The sequence below is a fragment of the Paralichthys olivaceus genome, chromosome 18 (assembly GCF_024713975.1).
Source record: "Paralichthys olivaceus isolate ysfri-2021 chromosome 18, ASM2471397v2, whole genome shotgun sequence".
NCBI classification, from domain to species: Eukaryota; Metazoa; Chordata; class Actinopteri; order Pleuronectiformes; family Paralichthyidae; genus Paralichthys; species Paralichthys olivaceus.
Genome location: NC_091110.1, coordinates 18,358,366 through 18,381,752, shown reverse-complemented (window position 1 = coordinate 18,381,752; position 23,387 = coordinate 18,358,366). Strand labels below are relative to the sequence as shown.

Here is a 23,387-nt window from a genome sequence, read left to right as displayed (position 1 = left end):
ACCAATCACGGCTCAGTCCTTTGGGCCTGAGAGGTTTAGTTTTATCCCTGAACGGTGACTGTCAGGTGACCCCGTCCGCCACAGACCCCTCAAATCAAACAGTTTCATTTAACCGAGCTTGTTAAACGCGTATTTGTGGGTTGAGAACACATGTCGGGGACAGACACGGTCCATGTTGGGGTTTTATCGGAGGACAAAATGCCCTCGAGACGAAACTCGGGGCGGGATCTCCCCCCTCGGTCGCCCAGAGTTACTATTAAATCAGTGCCGATTAGCTTCATTACGAACTTTAGCTTTTTAATTGATTAATTAGCTCGTCCGACAATTAACACACGGATTCTAAAACAACACATGACTCAACGTGGTTTCCTCTCTCTGCGTGTGTTCCGCTGTAAGTTTAGTAAAAGCGCTGCTGACGATAAGGAACTTTTTTTGATTATTATTTAGAAAGTGCCACTAACGTTTAGCTAGCTAGCTAGCAGCGGTTAATTAGCGTGTAACTGCTGCCGGGATTGTTGTTGTCACTTTGTGCACGCGTGGACTTCTGGGAAAGCCTCTCAGCGAAGTGTGGGGTTTGTTGTGGTGTGTGTTCGCCATGGTGACACCGAGCTGCGTCCCTTCTCTCTTTGGTTGTGCGGTTTTCAAGGCAACAGACTCCTGCTGGCGAGAACTTTCTGAAATCTCCACTTTCTCATGCATCCAAACATCTGCAACCCGAGGTGAGTTTGCTGCTCAGTCTTATTCGAAGTTTCTCTGCAGGACTGTGTTGCTTTGATTTCAGTGGAGCTGTGCAATGCACTGCCACCTTTTATTGTTTGCAGAGTTAATGGTTCATTCATATAGTTTGCATCCATTCCACCTGGTTTCCCTGCAATGGGGATCTTACAGTCAAATGTTTTTTCATGAAATGAGCGTTCTCCTTCTGGAAACTTGGCTCAGGGATCCTCGGGCCTACCAGCCTAACTGGTAGAACTTGGTTTACAGTCGGGTGGATGTTGTTGAGAAATTTCTCTGATTTCCTTCAGTTGTTGAGCTGTTTCAGTGTCTCAAAGCGTGAGACATGCTACCTGTGTGTTTAAGGGGTAATGTTGCTGTAGTTTCTCCTCTAATCTGAAATGTGTCTTGTATCCCAGAACCTGCAAAGTTTAATTTAAATAAACAAACAAAAAACACACAGAACATAGTAAATACACCACTGCACTTCTGAAGGAGACTGATGGCTTCAATATAAACTTGTTACTTGTTTGGCTCTCAGTAAGAACATGTTTTCATAAGGCTGCACACATTTCTAGACTTGTGTGAAGTTCATACTCTACTGTTCTGGATGATAATTTAAAGTCAAGTCTTTTATTATTCATGCAAACTGGAACAATGGGCCAGAAACATTTTTTGCATTAGGTCACAAACTAATCTTATGAAGTAAACTGTTCTGTTGTGCTGCCTGGTTACCGATTCATATCATATGTCCTTCAACAAGTCACTAGGAGAAGAAACTGAGTAATTCAGCTCCGGCATGTTTGTCTTGGGGATGTTTTTGAATTCAAAATCCTCATCAGCCTCCTCTGCACCATGTTTCCTGTGTCCTCAGCTCCTTGGTCTGCTCCTTCTAACGAGATTAGCAGTCACATCCTGGTCACTGGGCCATGTTAGCAGCTCGCAGTAGCTCTGCCGGCATCGGTGGCAGCTCCTGCTACACTTCTGACTCTTTCTGTGTCGGTTCACCTCAGAATGACTTTAGAGCCTGGCCCTCTTTCCTGGTCCCTCCTGCTTTCTCTCCCCTCTCTTGTCTCTTCCTGTATGTCCACCTGTCTGTCCTGGATGCAGCCTTAGCTCACCTGACACTCAGCTGGTTAGAGCCCTGCTGTCTGTGTGTGTGTCTGTGTGTGTGAGGAGGATCGGGGTATTGCTTCATGTCCTGGATGTATAATGATCATTGTCTGTTTACAATCGCCTGAGCCCCCTCTAAGGGCTTTAGAGCAGCTTAATAACTCCCATCTGGCAGCCGAGATAAACCCTTAGTTACCCCAGTAATGAAAAGGGAGCATGAGCCGAGCAACAGGTGAGTTGCTGCTTTAGTTTACTCTTAACAACAGTTATTTAGAATTCAGGCTTTGATTTCAGCCGAGTTTGTTGCCATCTGCTGCTTGTCTCTAAATCCAGTTACTGTTGCTAATACATTCTGTAAATATCCAACGTGTGCGAGACAGAAACACAGTAGAACCACCTATAACTAAAACTGTTAAAGAGATGACGGGGCTGTACCCTCTGTTCACAAGCACCAAACGAAATAGGAAGTATTTTAAACCTGTAGGTAAATTGTAAAATGCAAAAATATTGTAATAAAAATCCTGCAGAAGAATTAATGAAATTATATAGTTATACTCCTCATCCTTTGTGTGATACAGAAGGAAAAGATAAACTATAGAAATACTGATCGATCAGTTTTTCTATTCTGAAGCTGTCTCTGTTTTCCCTCTCGTCTACTTTATATGCATTGTGAGTCGTCCTGTTGACCAGCGTGACGACGACTCACTCACATTTGTGTATGAATGGGATGTAAAGGGAGCATGACCCGACTGTGTTGGTCGCACTCTCTGAGCCCTGTTTGTTTCTCACAGAATAAAAACAAGCGTCTGTGGATGCACACGAGTGCCTCTGAAAAAAACAAAAACTCCCCTGATGAGTGAGTGTGTGTCTGTGTGTTGAATGAGAGACACTGAGAAGCACCAGACTAATAATCTTCTTGTGCTAATCTGGGATGTTGATGAAAGAAGACAAGACACATGGTGACCACTTGGTATAATGAGAGTCTCAGTGCTAGAGCAGTGCTTTCTGTTATTATTATAATTATCACTGAATCCCTTTCATTGACGAGATGTTTCTCTGATGATGTTTAGGTCTTTGACTTGTTGCTGATTTTGGTTTTTTTACTTCCTGGCTCTAAATACTGCTTCAAACAGCAGAGTTTGAAAATTTGCCTTTTTACATATGAGCCCTGCAGCAGCTGTGTCATCAACTATCAAAGAAACAGCAAAGAATGATATAGATTTTGGGAACTGAGTGGTTGCTGACATCAGGGAGTAAATGATACAAAATACATTCAATTAATATATATAAATAAAACAGATTGCAGTGGTTCCTAGGATGTTATCAAAGAAATGTAACTGAGGCTTCACAGTTTTGCAAAAAATAATATATATACCAAATATATAGAACTTGAATTAAATAAACCTTTTAGTGATAAATGTAAACATAACTGCACATCTTTTTCTGCAGTTTGTTCTGTAGAACAAGTTTTCGTAATCAAACTAAAAACCTATTAGTCTGTGAGAAGCTCAAACTGGCCGTTAATGTCAGGCAACCAATAGATTAGCTGGACTCTAATTAAATGTGTGAGGCTGCAAGTACACTGTGTGACAATGGTGCTTAATGGAGTTAAGATTCCTCATTCAAATCTGTAGTATTGATCATACAACTGCACCACTGGAGACTCACACAGGCTTTTATTGCAGATTCTGAAAGAGCAGCCAGTGTCAATGTTGTGGAGTTGCCATGGTGAGCGTCTCAGCTCCAGAGGGAACTTGATGTGCCTCTGAAAGACTAAGAGTCTGATCTGAGTTCAGTCACGTGAACGACAGGCTTGTCTACAGTGAGGACTTATGTTCAGGACACAGTATAAGTTTAAGTACAGAAGGTTTGTAAATGCTGAATCCTGCGACCCGATAGCACAGGATTGGAGCGGTGGGCAATAAAGTGAATGTCATCTGTGTTGCAGACTCACACTGAGTTCATGTCTCCTTGATAAACGAGTCCATCCGTGTTGCACCTCAGACAAAATATAGCACATCCCATCATAAACATGTCGATGTCCAAGAGCAGGATGAGTAGATTAACTCACACAAATCAAAAGGAAACATAAAAATTCATGTTATGTACCTAACATTTTGTGACACATGCTCATACAGTATCTGAAGTAATAACTTATTTTACAACTTAAACCAGTCCTTCAATCTAGATCAAGCAATGTGTGGTTTATTATTAGTATTAGTCATTTTTAACCGTTGTGCCAGAAAAGTGTCCTCCATTGGAAATATGTTACTACTATTGATTTTCTTCAGGCAATAAAATCTATGAATACTGGATTAATGAGATGGAAGCTTGATGCATGGGTGATTTTAAATGGAGATCTGTTTTTTTTATAGCCCAGGCTTCATCCTGTCTTGAAAATTGAAAACCCATAAAAAACATTTACTATTCAGTGAATTATTTGGGGGGAATTTTATTAATGCATTTAAATTTCAATAGTTATTCTCTGTTTGATTGTTACGCATGACATGCCCTTTTTGAAATGATTCATTATTTCCTGTGGAGACCTCCTTCTAACAGTCAATCGGCTTTTCATACTAAATAACTGACTTAACTTCTGTTTGTTTCAGAAACTGTCAAACAGAACGGAAGCGATCTCCTCTTCTGCGATATCACAGATGAGTCGTACTTCTTTGTTCCTCAGTACTGACGCCAGCTCACTGACATGACCTGCAGTCTGTAAACCAATGTAGTCATGACTCTGAGGATGGACCTCGATGCAGAGTCAGATCAACAAGAAAAGATGCGGAGGGTTCTCCTGCCTGGCTGAGACAGAAACTGAGGTCTTTGACTTTGAAAGGGTCAAAGACCTTCATTTAGGAGAGCTGGATTTCAAGACACGCCCACAACTCCAGCTTGATCCTGTGGAACAAAGTCTAGAGATTTCCGACTGAGCATCAAGACCGAGAACTGGTCGTCTTCCTGCAGCATCTTTAAAACCATTTCAGGTGTAAGTCGGAAATGACTGCGACCAGCCATACTAACACTCTGGATTAAAAAAATCAAAAGCATTTTTTCAAACGGCAATATCGATCAGTCTTTTAGTATATACTGTTTTTATTATACTATTTAATGAATACTTAAAATGATATTAAATGATTAAATAAATTGTATTAAAAAAATAAACACGCAGTGATACAAAAAGCAAATATGTTTCATTCAAAAAGTAACAAAGGAAACATTTTAAAAAAGTATTTGTGATGATCACTGAATGATGAAAGGCATTCACTGCAAAGATATAGAAAATAAAAACTTTGGACCCAAGTTGTATATCAAAGGATTTAAGACAAACAAAGAACAGTAGAGGATATTGTGGGAAATGTTTAACATATTTGCTTTATTCATATTTATTATCGTAAAGATGTTTGCTTCATACCTTTTTTAATCTTTGCAAGGTGATAGCATGATGAGTGGCGTCCAAGCACAGACAGAGGAGCTGAGGCAGAGGAAGGAAGAGCAGAAAATGGAGCGTCTCTCCGAGGAGGAGAGCGATGGAGAGACAGAGGTGAAGATGAGGGAACAAACCGGCACATTAGGTGAGCTTGGATTAGGGAGCTCCATTAACCAAGAAGAGACTGAGTGGATCAGATCAGCACAATCTTGTGCTGCTCACCCCGTAGAACCTGCTCTCACAACCCCCTCTTCCCCGCTCCTTCTTCACTTCACTGCTGAGGAATTATCTGATGCTTCAGGGATTGAGGATGAAACTTTACCTGAGATGGGCTTCATAGAAAGTCTTCTAGAGTCGCACAGCAGCAACATAAGCCTCCAGTCCAGTCCTCGTCCTCAGACGTCTGAAAAGCAGGAGGTGAAGTGGCCTCACACAGCGCCTGTATTTCCTGAACAAGTGATGGCAAAGACTCAAATCTATGTCGGGCCATTAAACGGATCAGTAAAGTCAGATAAACATCACAAGCAGCCCGGTTGCTCACAAAGGAAAACAAACCAGACTTGTCCTGAAGCTTCACATTCTGGGATTTGTTCCCTCAGCAACGTCAGAGCAGAGTCTCTAGAATCCAGACCGAGTTCAGACAGAGAGCTGAGGACACCCAGGGGCAGGACAAATGAAGTCAATGAGTCCAGGTGACGAGCATTTCCCTTCCCTCAACTTCAATCAAAGTTTTTCCATTAAAAGCACAAACCATCAATTTTTGTATTTTTTTTACAGAAACATGCCTCTGACTTACCGCACTCCGGACTTCTCTAAGGTGGGGCCTAAGGTCCGTCTCCCCCAAGGTGGTTACAAGCCCCCCATGAGCAGGAGGGCATCCTTGTCCTCCGAGTCCGCCATAATTTACATGTCTCCTACTGACATTGTGAGAGAAGTACTACTGAACTCCACTAACAGATCCCCTGACCCATCTGATCGGAAGAGCCCACGAATCAGTGCCCTCAACTCCAATGTGCCTCAGGAGTTCAGATCCCGACAGCATGCCATCACACTGCTCGAGCAGCTACAGGTACTGACAACAATGAACTTGGAATAAGCCATAATGGAGAAACAAGGAACTGATGATACCCTGCCAGGGTTCTTTGTTTTTGCACCAGCGCTAGCCGTCTTCTTAACATGATCACACAGGCCCCCAGCTTTTAGATAACTATAGTAACCAGATTGCAGTAAAATTACTTACTGTTGAAGTCTTGTGGTGAAGACTTTTTTTTAATCAGGATTATCGATTTAACTTCGACCTTGTGTATGTTTAGTCCATATTTTACTTTTCCCTTCTTGGGCTGTATTGTCTACTGCTCCAGTTAAAAATCTCAGGGTTGAGAATGACGACCCAAAACATGAAAAACAGCAGCAGACCAAAAGTACAGTGCACAGAAGTGGGGTGCCCACAAACATTTGTTTCTTTTTTCATTCTCTTCCCCTCTTTTATCCTCCCTTTCCCTCTTGCTGCAGGAGGACCACAACAGACTGCTGACTAAGTACGCTGAGGCTAACAACACTATTGATCGTCTGCGTCTGAAGGCAAAGGTAGGAGAGATCAGGCCATTTCATTTATCACAGATTAGTCCCGTGCAGTCAGGGTCGGGGCCAGGGAGTCTCTGCCAAATGTAACCGAGGTCACAGTCAAACAAAAACAACAAACTTCAGCCAATGACAATGTCTCTGTGTGTTTATATTGCGGTCAGAGCTATTTTAGCATCCTGTGGTTTGTGAGCTTCAGTTTTAAATGGAGCTTTAGGATGCATATGTTGTTTGTCTGCTGCTGTGAGTTTTGTATGTTTCCATCAATTGAACGGACAAACTATTATTGTACGATTCCTTCTTTTGAGTTTTTCTCTGTCGCTGTACGGGAGGAAAACTAACCTTTGTATGACAAGAAGTTAGACCCAGCACTGATCCATTAATGAAAGTGTTGACACGTGACAGTAGTTTGTGCATCAGATTTTAAAATTCTGGTGGAAAGAAAAAATCCCTTAAGATGTTAAATTCAGCTACAAGCAGGTGGGATAGTAATTCTAGTTGACGTAGGTCATGTATGTTAAGGTGTGTTTTCCTTAGGGATGTCGCGATTAACCGATTTTACGATATCCGCGATTTCATAACCGTAAGAATTGTAAAAACGATGGTGTCCCGCCTCTCGCGGGTCACGTGATTTGCGTTATATCCACCGAGGCTGGTCGAAGAACCAGGACAGTTCACCTGTTCCACTTTTCCACATGTCGTCAAAACCTCGCTCCCAAAACAGAACAACTTCCGTCGTTGACCCTTCAAAATAAAAGTCCCATACAGATACACTGCTTATGATGACACAAATTCACTGACCAACCTTCCACAATAAGGCAACTCAATAAAATGGCTTACATAAATTACTTTTAAATAGCCAAACGTTATACTTTATGAAGTAATGATGATAATAAAACATATTTTAGTTAATTTACTATATTATTAGCTATATATTGGCCCTGTATTCTTTGTTGTGTGTCTTTTTCCTCTGTAGTATCAATAATCGTGAAAATTGTGAAACCTTGATATTTCCTCTGACAATAATCGTGGCACCAAAATTTCATATCATGAAATCCCCAGTTCTAATGTTTCACGGTTCCACCAGGTGAACCTGTACTCTGACCCTCCAATGCCCCACTCAGTCACACAGTCACGACTGAGCCACGACTCCTCAAAGGTCACGACCCTGGACTTTCCTCAGGCTCAGAGAGCAGAGATCAACTCAGGTTCTCTTCATCCAGACGGACACTGCCCTCCTCCAAGTATGTTCTCTGTATTCAGCTTCCACCTCCCCACAATGCTCCTCTGATTTATCGCTCTATCATTAAATACTGTCTCTGAACATTTTCATCAACCTGCAAACAACCTGGCTTCCATCCATCATTCAGCTGCTGCTAACGTTGTGTCGTTCTGTGAAACTTGCATCATATAACTCTTCTTTACCTGTCGAATGAACAGGCCCTGATGTGGGAGAACAGATGGCCAGGATTCTCTACACTCAGACTGACAGCTTCCTCCAGCAGGTGAGTAAGACGTTAACGCTGTAAAGAGGGATTAGAAATAACAATTTACACATTTTCTAGATGATGTGATGTTTAAGGAAAATAATCAGAGATGTGGGTTTCTGTGTTTTTTCATTCAGCTGCAGAACTTTGAGGATCTCCTGAAGAGAAAAAAGCTCAAACCTTCTGAACAGATGAAGGTAAGACCTACAATCAGTTTAAATCTGTAATCATTTAGATTAATAACTTTAAACTCATGAACTAATTCTGTCCTTCAGGGTCTCTCACAGCTTAATGAGGGGTTCAACTCTTTAGAAAGGGGCTACATATTTGCGAGGGACGAGCACAAACTCATGCAGCTGAGTGGAAAAGACGTCGGCCACTTTGACCATGGACGGTAAGCTTTATGTCCAAGATATAAATACATATATTTGTTATTTTTATTGTATGTGTTTACATGTTTGTGTTGGTGTGCATCAGAGAGCTGGAAGGGCTGATCTTCCGGTGTGAACAGCATTTGGAGGAGCTGAAGGAGCAGGTAGAACAGATGCGACTGGAACAGCCCACCTGTGAGGCTCCTCCCTCCCCACCTCCTCAACCCACCCCTCCATCTGTTAGCTCTGAAGGAGGAGAAATTCTGAGTCTCCCACAGGTACCACCACCGTTATTCCATTGTGTGCATGCAACGGCACAGAAAATCTGTCATACCACAGAGTCACCTCTCCACATTGTTGAAATATTAGCATGTAGTGTTTCTTCTTCTTCTGATATTATTCATATAAGGTAGTGGTGGATCTTGCATTTTGAATCTACTCTTACTGACAAGTTAAGTCTTTAGAAGTGAGGGGTGCTGGATTGTGGTGAAATGTTTTTTTAAGTTAACTGTATTTTTGGCTTTGTGGTTTGGAAAAGTAATTTGAAGACATGACCTTGGAAATGGTGATGGATCAATCTCACCATTTTCTTTGTTTTATTGATCAAATAATTACAGAAATAAGAAAAGTCCTAAATCACAAATCAAAGGAATCAGAGAAAATCCTGGAAGTGATGCTGATGTAAATGATGTATTTGATTGATATTCATGTGTAAGTGCAGGTCATTAATCATCCTGCTGTGATATCACATCTTTTGACTTTTGATGCTTCATTTCCTTCCAGAGCCCAACAATGCCTCTGCTGGTGGATCAAGGAAGAGCAGCAGAGAGGGAGGTGAGCCCAGCCACTGAAGCGAGTGACGATGAGGAGGCAGAGACGGACGACGAAGAACCTTTGGATTCTCTGTATCTCAAACCTCTGACTGGAAAACACAGACATGTTGAACAAGACTTTGCTGCACTAACTGATCAGTGAGTGATGATGTTTCTGTTTTCTTATGTTGTATGTTCTCTTCATCACCATCAAACCATCAGTCTCTTTTCTATGGAGGGATTGTTATTAATGTTTGGGGATATTCATACAAAATAAGAAGAGCTCTGCCTGGAAACATTTGTTTTTTCACCCTGATTATTTTTTTCTCTTTTTCTGTTCAGTTATGGAAGCTTCCAGGAACTTCCCAGAACATTTGAATATAAACTCAGGGACGAAGCTCTCCTCTCTGCTGGTTTAGGAAGCCACGAGCAGCCTGGTGACGATGAGACAGAGAGACAGATGATTGGAAACATGGATGAACAGAGGTTAGTCATCAGGCACACTTGATCTTGTTTAGGGCAACGTAGGGAGGCCATTTTAGAACATAGGGCAAGATGTGTACATCTTTAATGGTAAAATAATCCCCTCTGCTAAATGAAACAGTGAGACGTACATAAAATACATAGAAATAACACATTCATACATACTGAATAGGATTTTCTGTATTTCTGTGTTGACAGGAACTCAGAACCACACTATCAGGAATCTCCTGTTGGCATCAGCACACAGCTGAGCAGCAGGTCCAGTCCATCCTCACATGCAGCCTCGAGTCTGTCCACCTCGCTCCAAGTTCATCCGCCCAGTGGCCACAGGGGGTTAGAGAGAGGGAAGTTTCACAGCAGCAGCTTGAGCAGCCTTGGAGAGACTCCTGCATCAGAGAGGAGGAACTCCAAACTCCAACCTGGGAGCAGCAGAACACTTTCTCAGGTCAGTTTATATCATACATTTCCAGGTCAGGCGAGACAGTACCTCAATGTTTCTCTTATGTAATTCATATATGCAGTCTACACCTCAGATATACACAATATTTTCTGTTTGATTTTCCTTTTTGAAATCAGTATACAAGCCATAGTTTTATTGCACGTCCAAAACAGGAGCCAGAGATTTGTTAAAAATGATTAATGTTGATTTATAAAACAGTATTTCTGTATAGATAAATGTTGTTCAATGTTTCTTGTGTGTTGAGCAGGATGGGATCATCTCTCCAGAGACGGACAGTGGGTTTATTGGTTCAGAGAGCTGCCGTCTGAGTCCCGCAGCTGGCCCCAGTCCTCTCCACCAGAGGGCGTCACTGAGGTGAGGAGGTCTCCACATACACACATTTACTGCCCCACAAAGTTTACCTCATGTGCTGCTCATTACTTGTATATAATCGTCCTTATCACCATTAACCTCATCAGTGATTTTTATGTTTTCCGTATTTCTGTGTTTGAACATTCTCTCTTGTTGCCATAGCAATTTAGTCCATCAGGACGGGAACACAAGGAAACCTCAGACAGTCTCAGCATTGTCTCCTCCGTCCTCATCGATACACCGACACACAGCTGCAGAGTCCAGAGGGGCCTCCCAGCCCCTCGGCCCCAAACAGACGAGTAGAAGCAGACAGAGGAGACGCACCTACTCCTGCTCCCCACAGCGCTGGGTCAGTCAGACAGAAAGAAGCATAGCCGACAGTGGAGCCAGACTGGAGAGTGACAGCAGTGAGTCTAAGTTCTGTCATCACACAGAGTGGTGTTGTTTTTGAGACATGCTGTTAACTGTAAAAACACTTTGAATTAAAGCACATGTGCTTCTCTCTTTTATAACAATGAAATCATTAATAAGGCCTTTCTCAAGTAGCGTTTATTTTTCTCTGTGTATTAAACGTGCCGTCCTCTTCGTCTCCGCAGCTCACACAGTGTCTGAAGACGGACATAGTGACCAGTTTGCAGAATCCATCAGTTCCCTCTGCTCCAGCTCCTCCCCCACTGCACCGTGTCACCATGGCAATTCTCTCAGATCTCTGGGACCCAGAGTAGTGACGAATCACAAGTAGGTGTTTGTGTGTGTGTGTGGCAGCAGTGTCCATGGTAATTGCTGTGTACACAGTGTCAGGTTTATGATTCCTTGACGGGAGAGTGTCCACAGTATGAGCACTGAACATTACAATAAAAACTCAACATGTCGATATTAATCACACTTATGGTGATTTCTGCCCGACTCACCTGCTGGTCACTTCAGTACTCGTATTCTCTGGGTTTGAAAGTGTTTGACCTCTAATATGTGTGGTGATGAAGAAGAAAACCATATGAACTGAAGCGTAAAGTTACCAACAACTGTATCATTTCATTTCAAAGTCAGTTTTGTGTCTATTTTTGTGTGTGCATTTTTTAGCGATGCATTTAGGACTCTGGAGGCCAAAGTCACCAGACTGGAGGAGGGAATGCATCGCCTGTGGAATAAGAAAACTCTGAGCCCTGTGAGAGCAGCTGCATCAGTTCAAGAGAATCACACACACCTCTACACGTCCACACCTTGCAGCAGGTTGGTTTTTATCTTCCATGTGTAGCCACAATCTCTCGTTGTACAGAAACACCGGCCAGGCCACTCCAGACTCGTCTCTGTACATTTTTGAAGCCACATAATCTACCAATAACAGTTTGTCTTGAAATGATGCTGTAGAGATTTTAACCATGGAAGCCTGCAGGGAAAAGTTGTTTCATGTTGGTTTGTTCTTAATTTGATTCCCGCTCTTTGCTCAGGCCTGAGGAGAGATGTCACAGTAACGTCAGCAGGGGAAGAAGAGAAAGACGAATGGCTGATGATGTGGAGGAGTATACACTGAGACGAATGGCCAGAGAGAGATCACCCTGTGTGGACAGACGACAACCACGTGACATCTGCAAGTTTACACTTTACGCATAACTTGAAATGCTAATAGCACGTGTACTGTGTGTCCATCAGTGAAGCGACCACACTAATACATGTTGTATTTTTGATTTCACTTACAGGTTCATATCCGGAGCCCTTGACATCGCAGCCTCAGCCTCGGATATCCAGATGCACTCAAACGTCCTCTGCAGCACCAGGAAGCTGCTGCTCACACACAAATAGTGTCCAGAGCAATAAAACCCACCCCAGTAAGAACAACTGTCCTTGCACGGTTTCACCTGAAGAGTCCACTCAGGAATCTAAAAATATTGTGGAATTAAAATACAATGCTATTGCTTATAGAAACAGTCTCAGTCCCAAAATGTATGAGACGATTTTTTATTATTTTTTATTTTATTATTTATTATTTATCAGAAAAATAATTTATTAAAATAATTAATTTAGTCCACTGGAAGTATTAAATTAATAACTAATATTATCACGTCAGTAGTGTTTGAAGGATATGGAGTTCTTGACAGTGTAGAGGTTGTCTCCAGAACAAAGAATGTGATCCGGCTTTGGCTTCACATGTAGGCCCAACTATTGTTCACAAATATTGGGTCCCAACAGAAATGATACAAAGTAATGCTTGTGAATTCATAGCTACAAATGTTTACTTATTCTAGACTTTACTAGAAACCCAGGTAAATATATGTTGTTATATTAAATGTTAATGTGTTTAAGATCAGAACCTGCAGGAACAAGTTTGTATATTTTTATATATGTTTTGCAGGGCAGCGTCCAGCCGAGTCTATTCAAGTGTCAAACACAGCAGATGAACCTGACAGCAGAAATCATCAACCTCCTGTTCTCTGTGTCAGATGTTTGTCACGTCTCCGAGGACGATCTGCCCGTAAGAAACCTTGTGTGTGTTTTAACCTGTAATGTCACGTTCTTACTAAGAGTTAAAAAAAATCCAGCTTTATTTTGTGATTAATTTTAAACCAGTCTTTAAGTCCTCATTTATCATCTGGCTTCGTCTTCATCTTGTCCCGGCAGGTCCAGCTGGTGGCAGCAGCGAGTCGACCCCCTCCCCCTGCTCCTGCTCCTGCTCCTGTCACTGTCCTTTCAGTAGATGTCCTCAGCAGAACAGAGGCACTAAGACAGGTTTGTCTGATGTGATTCAGTTCACACACATTGTGAGAGAATGAGTTTTAATGTGTGTGTGTGTGGTTAATGATGTCATTAATCTTTGAATTTGTTGGTCAGCATCAGGAGCAAAATTCATTAGTCGCTGAGCTCGGCACCTAAATTATTTCAGTTTGCAGTAAAAGAAATAAGTTGAATTATCTAAAGTGCTAACGGAGCCTCTGACCTGCTGTGACTCACAGACTCTCACAGAGACTCCGCCCCACGCACAAGCTGCCAATCAGCCGAGTCCCCGGACAGAGCGGCGAGGAGAGGAAACAACGCAGCTCCTCCTGCATCACCGCAGTGCATGCTGGTTGGCCTGCCACTTTTGTAAGTAACACTCACAGTTACTATAGAAGTAAAGCACATATTTCTTAATCACAGCCTGTAAATGAAGAAAGATGACGTTGTCCAAAAATTAAGCTAAAATATCCCTGATATTGTGCTGGTGATGTTATTTTTTGCCAGAAACTAGTTGTTATTGTAGTGTTATGTTGCACCTGGAAAAGATTTCTATGAAAACATAACATTGTTTAGTTAATTTAGTTAATCTTTGTTTCTCTTCTGTCGGCCATCTCTCTTTCAGTATGCCCTCACAGCCTGTCCACGTGTCTCCTAGCAACAGCACAGGTACATCCTCAGGGGTCAGAGGTCACAAGAGGGCGAAGGGGAGGACGAGACGCTCCAGGTTTGTCGATGTGCAGAGCGACCTGGACGTCTCTCTGGACAGAGCCATCAGAGTTGCTCGAGACATGAACCAGACCTCCAAACACATGGCTGGCTCTCTGGCTTCAGGGCTGCAGTTCCAGAGACAGCTGACTCAGTTCTGCAGACGCAGATCAACGATAACTCACTAGACTGGGTTCAGCTGCAGAGACACGAGCGCTGACTGAAGGACTTCAGTGAAGAAAAATCAAAAAGAATCTAAACTCTTCTTCTTTGTGAATTCTCCTCGGTTTCAACCTTTAGAGAGAATTTGTTGAAGCTTCTTTGTTTTTAAAATAATTTATGGAAACATTGAAATCTCAAACGTGAATTTATTTGATCAGACATATTTATTTCAGAACAGGTGCTGGCGTATGTTCGTCACGATTTTCTAAAATGATGCAGAACTGTAGATCGGTCTGAAAATGTCTCTGATCATATTGATTTTTAAAAACATTAGTTTGTTCTTTATTCACCTGACATGAGAAATTAAAATGTCTTCACGTGATTGCCATGAGTTAATACTTGTTGTTGGTCATGTGATTTTATATTTAATTATCATGTGACTGTTTATTTCTAGTCAGTAGAAACAAATAGTTTCATAGTTGTGTAAACCTTTAACTAGTGAATATAACATGTTTCGTAAAAGAAATGCACTTTGTCATCGAACCAAATTTATATGTTCACACCAGAAACTCTGAAAAACTTGATCATCGCTTAGTCTTTAAAATGTAGTGAATAGAAATCTGTAGTCACGAAACCTCAGATGCTGGATATCCTCGGGAAGTTATTTTTCTATGTTGCTGTTTAAATATTTTTTATGTGTAAACTACACTTTATACATTATATATTCTGTACATCATTTAAGTCTTAGTCTTGAAAATACACATGTGCCAGAGTCTCCTGTACCTGAACTTCACATTCCAGCACTGCACTGAAGAGAATACAAAGGACAAAAGATTATTTCTACTGATAAAATAATTATATTTGGTTTAAACATGCCACAGATATGTTTTAAGTAGCGTCTGTGTTTGTTAGTGTTTAATCCTTTTTTACTTTTGTACTGTTAACTGATTTCTAAAATATTTTTGCAGGGAAACTTTTTAAATCTCTCTAATGAGCAAAAATGTAAAAAGAAAAATAACACAATGTTTGTGATTTTGTCTTTTGTTTTAAAATCATGCCTAAGATTTGAAACACCACAGATCGGATGGATATTTTATTATTTATTACTGTGTTTGTTAGTGTCTAATCCTATTTCACTTTTGAACCATTTTTTCTTATTTGTATGTGCAAATATTAAAAATTTTACTTTTTTAACATTTTTGATGCTTTAGTAGATTTTTTTCATCCGTCCGTCCCATTCTTGTACTTGGACACTATATCTACCAGAAAACCTTGAGGGAAGCCTGTCACATTTGGAGATGGCTTTCCCCACCTCCTTTCTAGTTCAAAGCTTCTGATTTGTCCCGAATCTAATGGTGTCATACTGCCTTAGTGGATTTTAATGGTGTATTCAATCACTGGTTATCTGTCCAACTCGGACACCTACCAGCTGCAGCTTGATGCTAAGCTAAGGCCTTTCTCATCTTTATAGCCTTATTAGTTCACCTACTGCAAACGGTTGTAGCCCCAACAACAGCTTTGGTTAACCTGAGAATGACTTAAGAGCCTGGCCCTCTTTCCTTGTCTCTCCTGCTTTCTCTTCAACCGAGATAAAATCTTAGTTCCCCCACTAATGAAAAGAGAGCATAAACCAAGCAACAGGTGGGCTTCTTCAGCTTATATTTATCAACAGTGATTTTTAATTCAGGCTTTGATCTCAGAGACAGAAACTGAGGTTTTTGACTTTGATGTAATCAAAGGAGCCTTCTGCTTTTAAGTGAGCTGGATACAAAGCCAGCTTGATTCAGTGCAACAAAGTCTAGGTCTTCAGCATCAGCGATTTTCAGACTCAGAATCAAGACAGAGAATTGGCTACTAATATTCCTCGTCTTCCTGCAGCATCTTTATAACAATTTCAACAGTAAGTCTGAAATGATTGTGACTAGCCATACTAACACTCTGGATAAAGAAAATCAAAAGCAAATTTCAATTGCATATATATAAGTCTTTTAAGTATATACTGTTCCATGTTTTATTTTGTTGATTTAGCTATGGTTAGGTGGCCAGAAAAGAAGCTAGCTAGCTAACAGGGAAAAGGGAAAATAATGATTTGTGGTAATCAAATACAAGACATTTAGTGAATACTTTGAATATTAATAAGGTGACAAAGAAGATACTGAGTGGATCAGATCAGCATAATCTTGTGTCGCTCACAATTTTGTTTTATTTACAGAAACATGATTCGGACTAAGGTAGAACCCAGGGTCCGTCTCCAGTATAAGCCCCCCGTGAACAAAACCCCCTGCAACAAGGAATCCCTGTCCAACCAGTTCCGCATAATGAACATGACTCCTGCTGACATTGTGAGGGAAGTACTACTGAATTCCCCTGACAGATCCCCTGACCCATCTGACCGAATCAGTGCCCAGAACTCCAACATGCGACAGCAGGCCATCTCACTGGTCGATCAGCTACAGGTACTGACTATGGTATTGCACCAGCGCTAGCCTTCTTCTTAACATGATCGCACAGGCCCACAGCTCTTAGATATTTTAATTTGTGTACTTACAGAGGCACATTTATTGATGTCAAACATTAAGTCTCCCACTTATCCTCCCCCCTATTATCCAGGGACTAGGTCAAGATCTAAAGACAGCCATGACAACACAGTAACAAATCCTGCGTCTCACTATTATGTAATAAGTCTTCCATAAATCCCAGTGATACTGACAAACAAGTTAAAGGAAAGTTTCTAAAATAAATTTCACTTTGGAAGTTTCAAAATGAGTCCTTGTTTTTTTAAACAAAGTCTCATAAGACGCTTGCAACCAAATCACTGTTGTCCTTCGTTCCCAGAAGCGGCAATAAACTGTCACACATTACATCCTCCCTTTGGCTTTAGCAACACCGCAGAAAACAACTAGACATCATGTGCACAGCAAAGAAGACACAACAATTATAATATACTTCAAGGTGTGTTTTATGTTGTTTACTGAACGGATTCACATGATGTGGTTTCTTAGACATTTTGAGGAGGGAACATCAACTAAACATGGTAACCATGGTAACCAGATTTCAGTTTTAGTCCATACTCTACACTATTCTTGCGTTCTATTCTCTCCTGCTCCAGTTACAGATCTCAGGGTTGAGAATGATAGAGGTGTCCACAAACGTTTCTTCCTCAACACTTTGTCAGATTCATGAATTAGACCTAAACCATGATCGATTATCTCTGTCTGTCATTTTTAACCAATTCTGTTCTCTTTCCTTTTTCATTCTCTTCCCCTCTTATATCCTCCCTTTCCCTCTTGCTGCAGGAGAAATACAACAGACTGCTGATTAAGTACAGCAAGGCGAACAACACTATTGATCAACTGCGTCTGAAGGTAGTTGATGTAGAGATCAGGCCATTTCATTTATCACAGTTTAGTGCCGTGGGTCACTGCCAGGGATTTAAAGAAAGCAGCATATCAATTCAAAAACTGGTTTATCTTTGGTTTGGTTAGTTATGAGAAAGTCCGAAATATGTATAGTTATGTTCTTCAAATATGATTTAATCAAGGAAAAGAGATGACGTAATCATTATTGGCACTTTCATTCACTAAAGGTACAGCAACAGTGAAGACACTATTATCTTTAGTTTTCATATATTTGAAGACTCATTTGTATATTTAAACAGTTTATTTCATGTTCTTATATTTTTCATAAATACCGGAGAGCCTGTTTTAGGTGCAAACTTTGGCTGCACAAATAAACAGCAAAAAGATTCTCTGGGGAGAAAAGGGTGCTCTTCTATAGTCTGTACAGTTTTATCTTCCAAATATAACCAAGGTCACAGTGACACAAAACCAACAAACAGTGTCTCTGTGTGTTTATATTGTGGTCAGAGCTATTTTAACATCCTGTGGCTTGTGAGCTTCAGTTTTAAATGGAGCTTTAGCATTCATATGTTGTTTGTTTTTTATGTATCTATCAATTGAAGCTAGAACTAGGTGGGCTTATAATTCTAGTTGACGTCGATCATGTACAGTATATTTAGGTGTGTTCTAATGTTTCATGTTTCCACCAGGTGAACCTGTACTCTGAGCCTCCAAAGCCCCACTCGTTGCAGTCACGACTGAGCCACGACTCCTCAAAGGTCACGACCCTGGACTTTCCTCAGGCTCAGAGAGCAGAGATCAACTCAGGTTCTCTTCATCCAGACGGACACTGCCCTCCTCCAAGTATGTTCTCTGTCTTCAGCATCCACCTACCCACAATGCTCCTCTGATTTATCGCTCTATCATTAAATACTGTCACTGAACATTTTCATCAACCTGCAAACAACCTGGCTTCCATCCATCATTCAGCTGCTGCTAATGTTGTGTCATTCTGTGAAACTTGCATCATATAACTCTTCTTTACCTGTCGAATGAACAGGCCCTGATGTGGGAGAACAGATGGCCAGGATTCTCTACACTCAGACTGACAGCTTCCTCCAGCAGGTGAGTAAGACGTTAACGCTGTAAAGAGGGATTAGAAATAACAATTTACACATTTTCTAGATGACGTGATGTTTAAGGAAATTAATCAGAGATGTGGGTTTCTGTGTTTTTTCATTCAGCTGCAGAACTTTGAGGATCTCCTGAAGAGAAAAAAGCTCAAACCTTCTGAACAGATGAAGGTAAGACCTACAATCAGTTTAAATCTGTAATCATTTAGATTAATAACTTTAAACTCATGAACTAATTCTGTCCTTCAGGGTCTCTCACAGCTTAATGAGGGGTTCAACTCTTTAGAAAGGGGCTACATATTTGCGAGGGACGAGCACAAACTCATGCAGCTGAGTGGAAAAGACGTCGGCCACTTTGACCATGGACGGTAAGCTTTATGTCCAAGATATAAATACATATATTTGTTATTTTTATTGTATGTGTTTACATGTTTGTGTTGGTGTGCATCAGAGAGCTGGAAGGGCTGATCTTCCGGTGTGAACAGCATTTGGAGGAGCTGAAGGAGCAGGTAGAACAGATGCGACAGGAACAGCCCACCTATGAGGCTCCTCCCTCCCCACCTCCTCAACCCACCCCTCCATCTGTTAGCTCTGAAGAGGGAGAAACTCTGAGTCTCCCACAGGTACCACCACCGTTATTCCATTGTGTGCATGCAACGGCACAGAAAATCTGTCATACCACAGAGACACCTCTCCACATTGTTGAAATATTAGCATGTAGTGTTTCTTCTTCTTCTGATATTATTCATGGAAGGTAGTGGTGGGTATTTGATCGATATTCAAGTGTAAGTGCAGGTCACTAATCATCGAACTTATCTAAACAAGGTTACAGAGTGTAAAAATACATACAACTAAAATGACATGTAACAAATTAAGATGAAAGTAAGATAACTAATTAACTTATTAAAACAAAGAACATCTGGTTTTCTATGTTGCCTAAATGAATTTGTTTTATATCATTAAAAGATTCTGGCTTCATGCTTAACTCACATCTTCTGCATGACTTGATTTGTATTCACTTGTCTTAAGAAAGACAAATAGAAGCTGTCAACCTGCTGTGATATCACATCATTTGACTTTGATGCTTCAATTCCTTCCAGAGCCCAACTGTGCCTCTGCTGGTGGATCCAGGAAGAGCAGCAGAGCCAGAGGAGAGCCCAGCCAGTGAAGAGAGTGACGATGAGGAAGCAGAGACGGACGATGAAGAACTTTGGGATTCTCTGAATCTCGAACCTCTGACTGTAAAACACAGAAATGTTGAACGAGACTTTCAGTGAGTGAAGATGTTTCTGTTTTTATGTTGTATGTTCTCTTCATCACCATCAAACCATCAGTGGAGGGATTGTTATTAATGTTTGGGGATATTCATACAAAATAAGAAGAGCTCTGCCTGGAAACATTTGTTTTTACTTTGATCTTCGATCTTTGATCTTGTACAGGGCAACGTGGTGGTGTCATTTTAGAACAATATGTGTACAGTTTTCATCTTTAATGGTAAAATGATTTTATTTCCCCCCAAAAAAAACACAAATTCATACATACATGTTACTGAACAGGATTTTCTGTATTTCTGTGTTGACAGGAATTCAGAACCACACTATCAGGAATCTCCTGTTGGCATCAGCACACAGCGGAGCAGCAGGTCCAGTCCATCTTCACATGGAGCCTCGAGTCCGTCCACCTCGCTCCAAGTTCATCCGCCCAGTGGCCACAGGGGGTTAGAGAGAGGGAAGTTTCACAGCAGCAGCTTGAGCAGCCTTGGAGAGACTCCTGCATCAGAGAGGAGGAACTCCAAACTCCAACCTGGGAGCAGCAGAACACTTTCTCAGGTCAGTTTATATCATACATTTCCAGGTCAGGCGAGACAGTACCTCAATGTTTCTCTTATGTAATTCATATATGCAGTCTACGCCTCAGATATACACAATATTTTCTGTTTGATTTTCCTTTTTGAAATCAGTATACAAGCCACAGTTTTATTTCACGTACAAAACAGGAGCCAGAGATTTGTTAAAAAAGATTAATGTTGATTTGTAAAACAGTATTTCTGTATAGATAAATGTTGTTTTATGTTTCTTCTGTGTTGAGCAGGATGGTATCATCTCTCCAGAGACGGACAGTGGGTTTATTGGTTCAGAGAGCTTCCGTCTGAGTCCCAGTCCTCTCCACCAGAGGGCGTCACTGAGGTGAGGAGGTCTCCACATACACACATTTACTGCCCCACAAAGTTTACCTCATGTGCTGCTCATTACTTGTATATAATCGTCCTTATCACTATTTACCTCATCAGTGATTTTTATGTTTTCCGTATTTTTGTGTTTGAATATTTGTTCTTGCAGACAGAGGAGATGCACCTACTCCTGCTCCCCACAGCGCTGGGTCAGTCAGACAGTGGAGAGTGACAGCAGTGAGTCTAAGTTCTGTCATCACACAGAGTGGTGTTGTTTTTGAGACATGCTGTTAACTGTAAAAACACTTTGAATTAAAGCACGTGTGTAACAATTTAAATCATTAATAAGGCCTTTCTCAAGTAGCGTTTATTTTATTAATCCTCTTTTATTACAAAAATGTATGAGACACTATTGTATTTCCATAGATATGCACAGAAATAATACAGAATAATGAATAAGTGAATTCATAGCTACAAATATTTATTTATTCTAGACTCAGCGTCCAGCAATTGTAATTAATCTGAGACCAGTGTTAAGTCCTCATTTATCATCCTGCTTGATCAGTTTCTTCTCCTTGTCATCTTCGCCTTATCCCGTCAGGTCCAGCTGGTGGCAGCAGCGAGTCGACCCCCTCCTCCTCCTCCTCCTCCTCCTCCTCCTCCTCCTCCTCCTCCTCCTCCTCCCCCTCCTCCTGCTCCTGTCACTGTCCTCTCAGTAGATGTCCTCAGCCGAACAGAGGCACTAAGACAGGTTTGTCCGATGTTATTCAGTTCACACACATTATGAGAGAATGAGTTCTAATGTGTGTGTGTGTGTGTGTGTGTGTGTGTGTGTGTGTGTGTGGTTAATGATGTCATTAATCTGTGACTTGGCAAAATGTGAATTTGTTGGTCAGCATCAGGAGCAAAATTCATTAGTCGCTGAGCTCGGCACCTAAATTATTTCAGTTTGCAGTAAAAGAAATAAGCTGAATTATCTAAAGTGCTAACGGAGCCTCTGACCTGCTGTGACTCACAGACTCTCACAGAGACTCCGCTCGACGCACAAGCCGCCAATCAGCCGAGTCCCCGGACAGAGCGGCGAGGAGAGGAAACAACGCAGCCCCTCCTGCACGGCCCCAGTGCATGCTGGTTGGCCTGCCACCTCTGTAAGTAACACACACACTCACAGTTAGTAGAGAATGCATCGCCTGTGGAATAAGAAAACTCACAAATAATTTGATTTTGATTGTCAAAGTCACAGTGACTTTTTTTTTTCTTGAATGTGATATAAAAAGATCAGCTTCGTGGAGAATCGTCTTCAGATTTAGTTCAAACCTTCACTTGGACCCCGACCTGTTTAGATTTCAGTGGTCAAAGGTTAAAGGTCGTAGTGTATGCAGATGAAACTCCACTGTTTCTAGTATCTCTCTGTATGTAGCACTTGTAAACACGTGGAAAAGATTTCTATGAAAACATAACTTTGTTTAGATAATTTTGTTTCTCACCCAAACTGTCACTAATAGAGTTTTCTGTCGGCCATCTTTCTTTCAGTATGTCCTCACAGCCCGTCCACGTGCTTCCTCGCAACACAACCGGCACATCCTCATGGGTCAGAGGTCACAAGGAGGCGAGGGGGAGACTCTACGGGTTTGTTGATGTGAGGGACTCCCTGGATACAAAGATCTGGACGTCTCTCTGGACAAAGCCATCAGAGTATGTTGGGACATGAACCCTCTGGCTTCAGGGCTGCTGGAAGCGCAAAGACTGAGCAACAATATCTCTCGACTGGTTTCAGATGCAAAGAAGTGAATAAAAATAATTATCTAAATTATCTAATTAATTATCTGAATTCTCTTTGGTTTGCGCCTTTAGAGAGAAATTTTGTTGAAGCTTCTTTGTTTTTAAAATTATTTGCGGAAACATTGAAATCTCAAACGTGAATCTATTTGATCAGACATATTTATTTCAGAACAGGTGCTGGCGTGTGTTCGTCACGATTTTCTAAAAAGATGCAGAACTGTAGATCGGTCTGAAAACGTCTCTGATCATATGGATTTTTAAAGACGTTCGTCCGTCCAGCTGTCCTACTCTTGTGAAGGTTATATCTCGAGAACGCCATGAAGGAATTTCACTAAATTTGGTACAAACATTCAGTCGGTCTCAAAGAACTAATTCCATTTTGGTCGTCAAAGGTCAAAGCCACTGTGACCTAACAAAGCACAATTTGACTTGTGAACGCAATATCTCTGGAAAGCCATGAGGGAAACCTTTTACATTTGGTAGTAACATTCACTTAAACTCAAGGATTAACTGATTCGATTTTGGCAGCAAAAGGTCACAGTGACCTTATATTAAATCTGGAAAAATACAGTTAATAATAAAT

General features: G+C 41.2%; 2 protein-coding genes across 2 annotated transcripts; both read left to right on the top strand.

Annotated features, from left to right (window-relative positions):
- Nucleotides 1-155: 155 nt before the first annotated feature.
- Nucleotides 156-15,577, top strand: akna (AT-hook transcription factor). The gene is made up of 23 exons (XM_069513996.1): nucleotides 156-719; nucleotides 4,437-4,816; nucleotides 5,262-5,949; nucleotides 6,035-6,326; nucleotides 6,770-6,844; nucleotides 7,926-8,082; nucleotides 8,279-8,343; nucleotides 8,463-8,522; nucleotides 8,601-8,719; nucleotides 8,803-8,974; nucleotides 9,480-9,667; nucleotides 9,851-9,994; nucleotides 10,190-10,436; nucleotides 10,699-10,805; nucleotides 10,965-11,209; nucleotides 11,399-11,540; nucleotides 11,883-12,032; nucleotides 12,251-12,390; nucleotides 12,494-12,628; nucleotides 13,153-13,272; nucleotides 13,419-13,526; nucleotides 13,751-13,880; nucleotides 14,137-15,577. Exons 3-23 carry the CDS (start codon nucleotides 5,270-5,272, stop codon nucleotides 14,405-14,407), a joined length of 3,747 nt encoding a protein of 1,248 aa, XP_069370097.1. The 5' UTR covers nucleotides 156-719; nucleotides 4,437-4,816; nucleotides 5,262-5,269; the 3' UTR covers nucleotides 14,408-15,577.
- A 546-nt stretch (nucleotides 15,578-16,123) lies between these two features.
- On the top strand, nucleotides 16,124-22,733 carry LOC109641665 (microtubule organization protein AKNA-like). Its single transcript, XM_069514284.1, has 15 exons — nucleotides 16,124-16,281; nucleotides 16,594-16,837; nucleotides 17,678-17,746; nucleotides 18,430-18,583; nucleotides 18,780-18,844; nucleotides 18,964-19,023; nucleotides 19,102-19,220; nucleotides 19,304-19,475; nucleotides 19,953-20,125; nucleotides 20,435-20,681; nucleotides 20,944-21,038; nucleotides 21,192-21,259; nucleotides 21,624-21,773; nucleotides 22,041-22,170; nucleotides 22,556-22,733. The coding sequence occupies exons 2-15, from the start codon at nucleotides 16,598-16,600 to the stop codon at nucleotides 22,731-22,733; spliced, it is 1,920 nt and encodes a 639-aa protein (XP_069370385.1). The 5' UTR covers nucleotides 16,124-16,281; nucleotides 16,594-16,597.
- The last annotated feature ends 654 nt before the right edge of the window (nucleotides 22,734-23,387 follow it).

Bases quoted from the DNA above. Each gene is read 5' to 3' on its own strand.
- akna (XM_069513996.1), top strand. From the start codon at position 5,270: ATGATGAGTGGCGTCCAAGCACAGACAGAGGAGCTGAGGCAGAGGAAG. The intron at 9,668-9,850 runs GTGAGTGATGAT...TTTTCTGTTCAG, and splicing joins TTTGCTGCACTAACTGATCA to TTATGGAAGCTTCCAGGAAC. The intron at 12,629-13,152 runs GTAAGAACAACT...TATGTTTTGCAG, and splicing joins GAGCAATAAAACCCACCCCA to GGCAGCGTCCAGCCGAGTCT.
- LOC109641665 (XM_069514284.1), top strand. From the start codon at position 16,598: ATGATTCGGACTAAGGTAGAACCCAGGGTCCGTCTCCAGTATAAGCCC. The intron at 21,039-21,191 runs GTGAGGAGGTCT...TTGTTCTTGCAG, and splicing joins CACCAGAGGGCGTCACTGAG to ACAGAGGAGATGCACCTACT. The intron at 21,260-21,623 runs GTGAGTCTAAGT...TTATCCCGTCAG, and splicing joins GACAGTGGAGAGTGACAGCA to GTCCAGCTGGTGGCAGCAGC.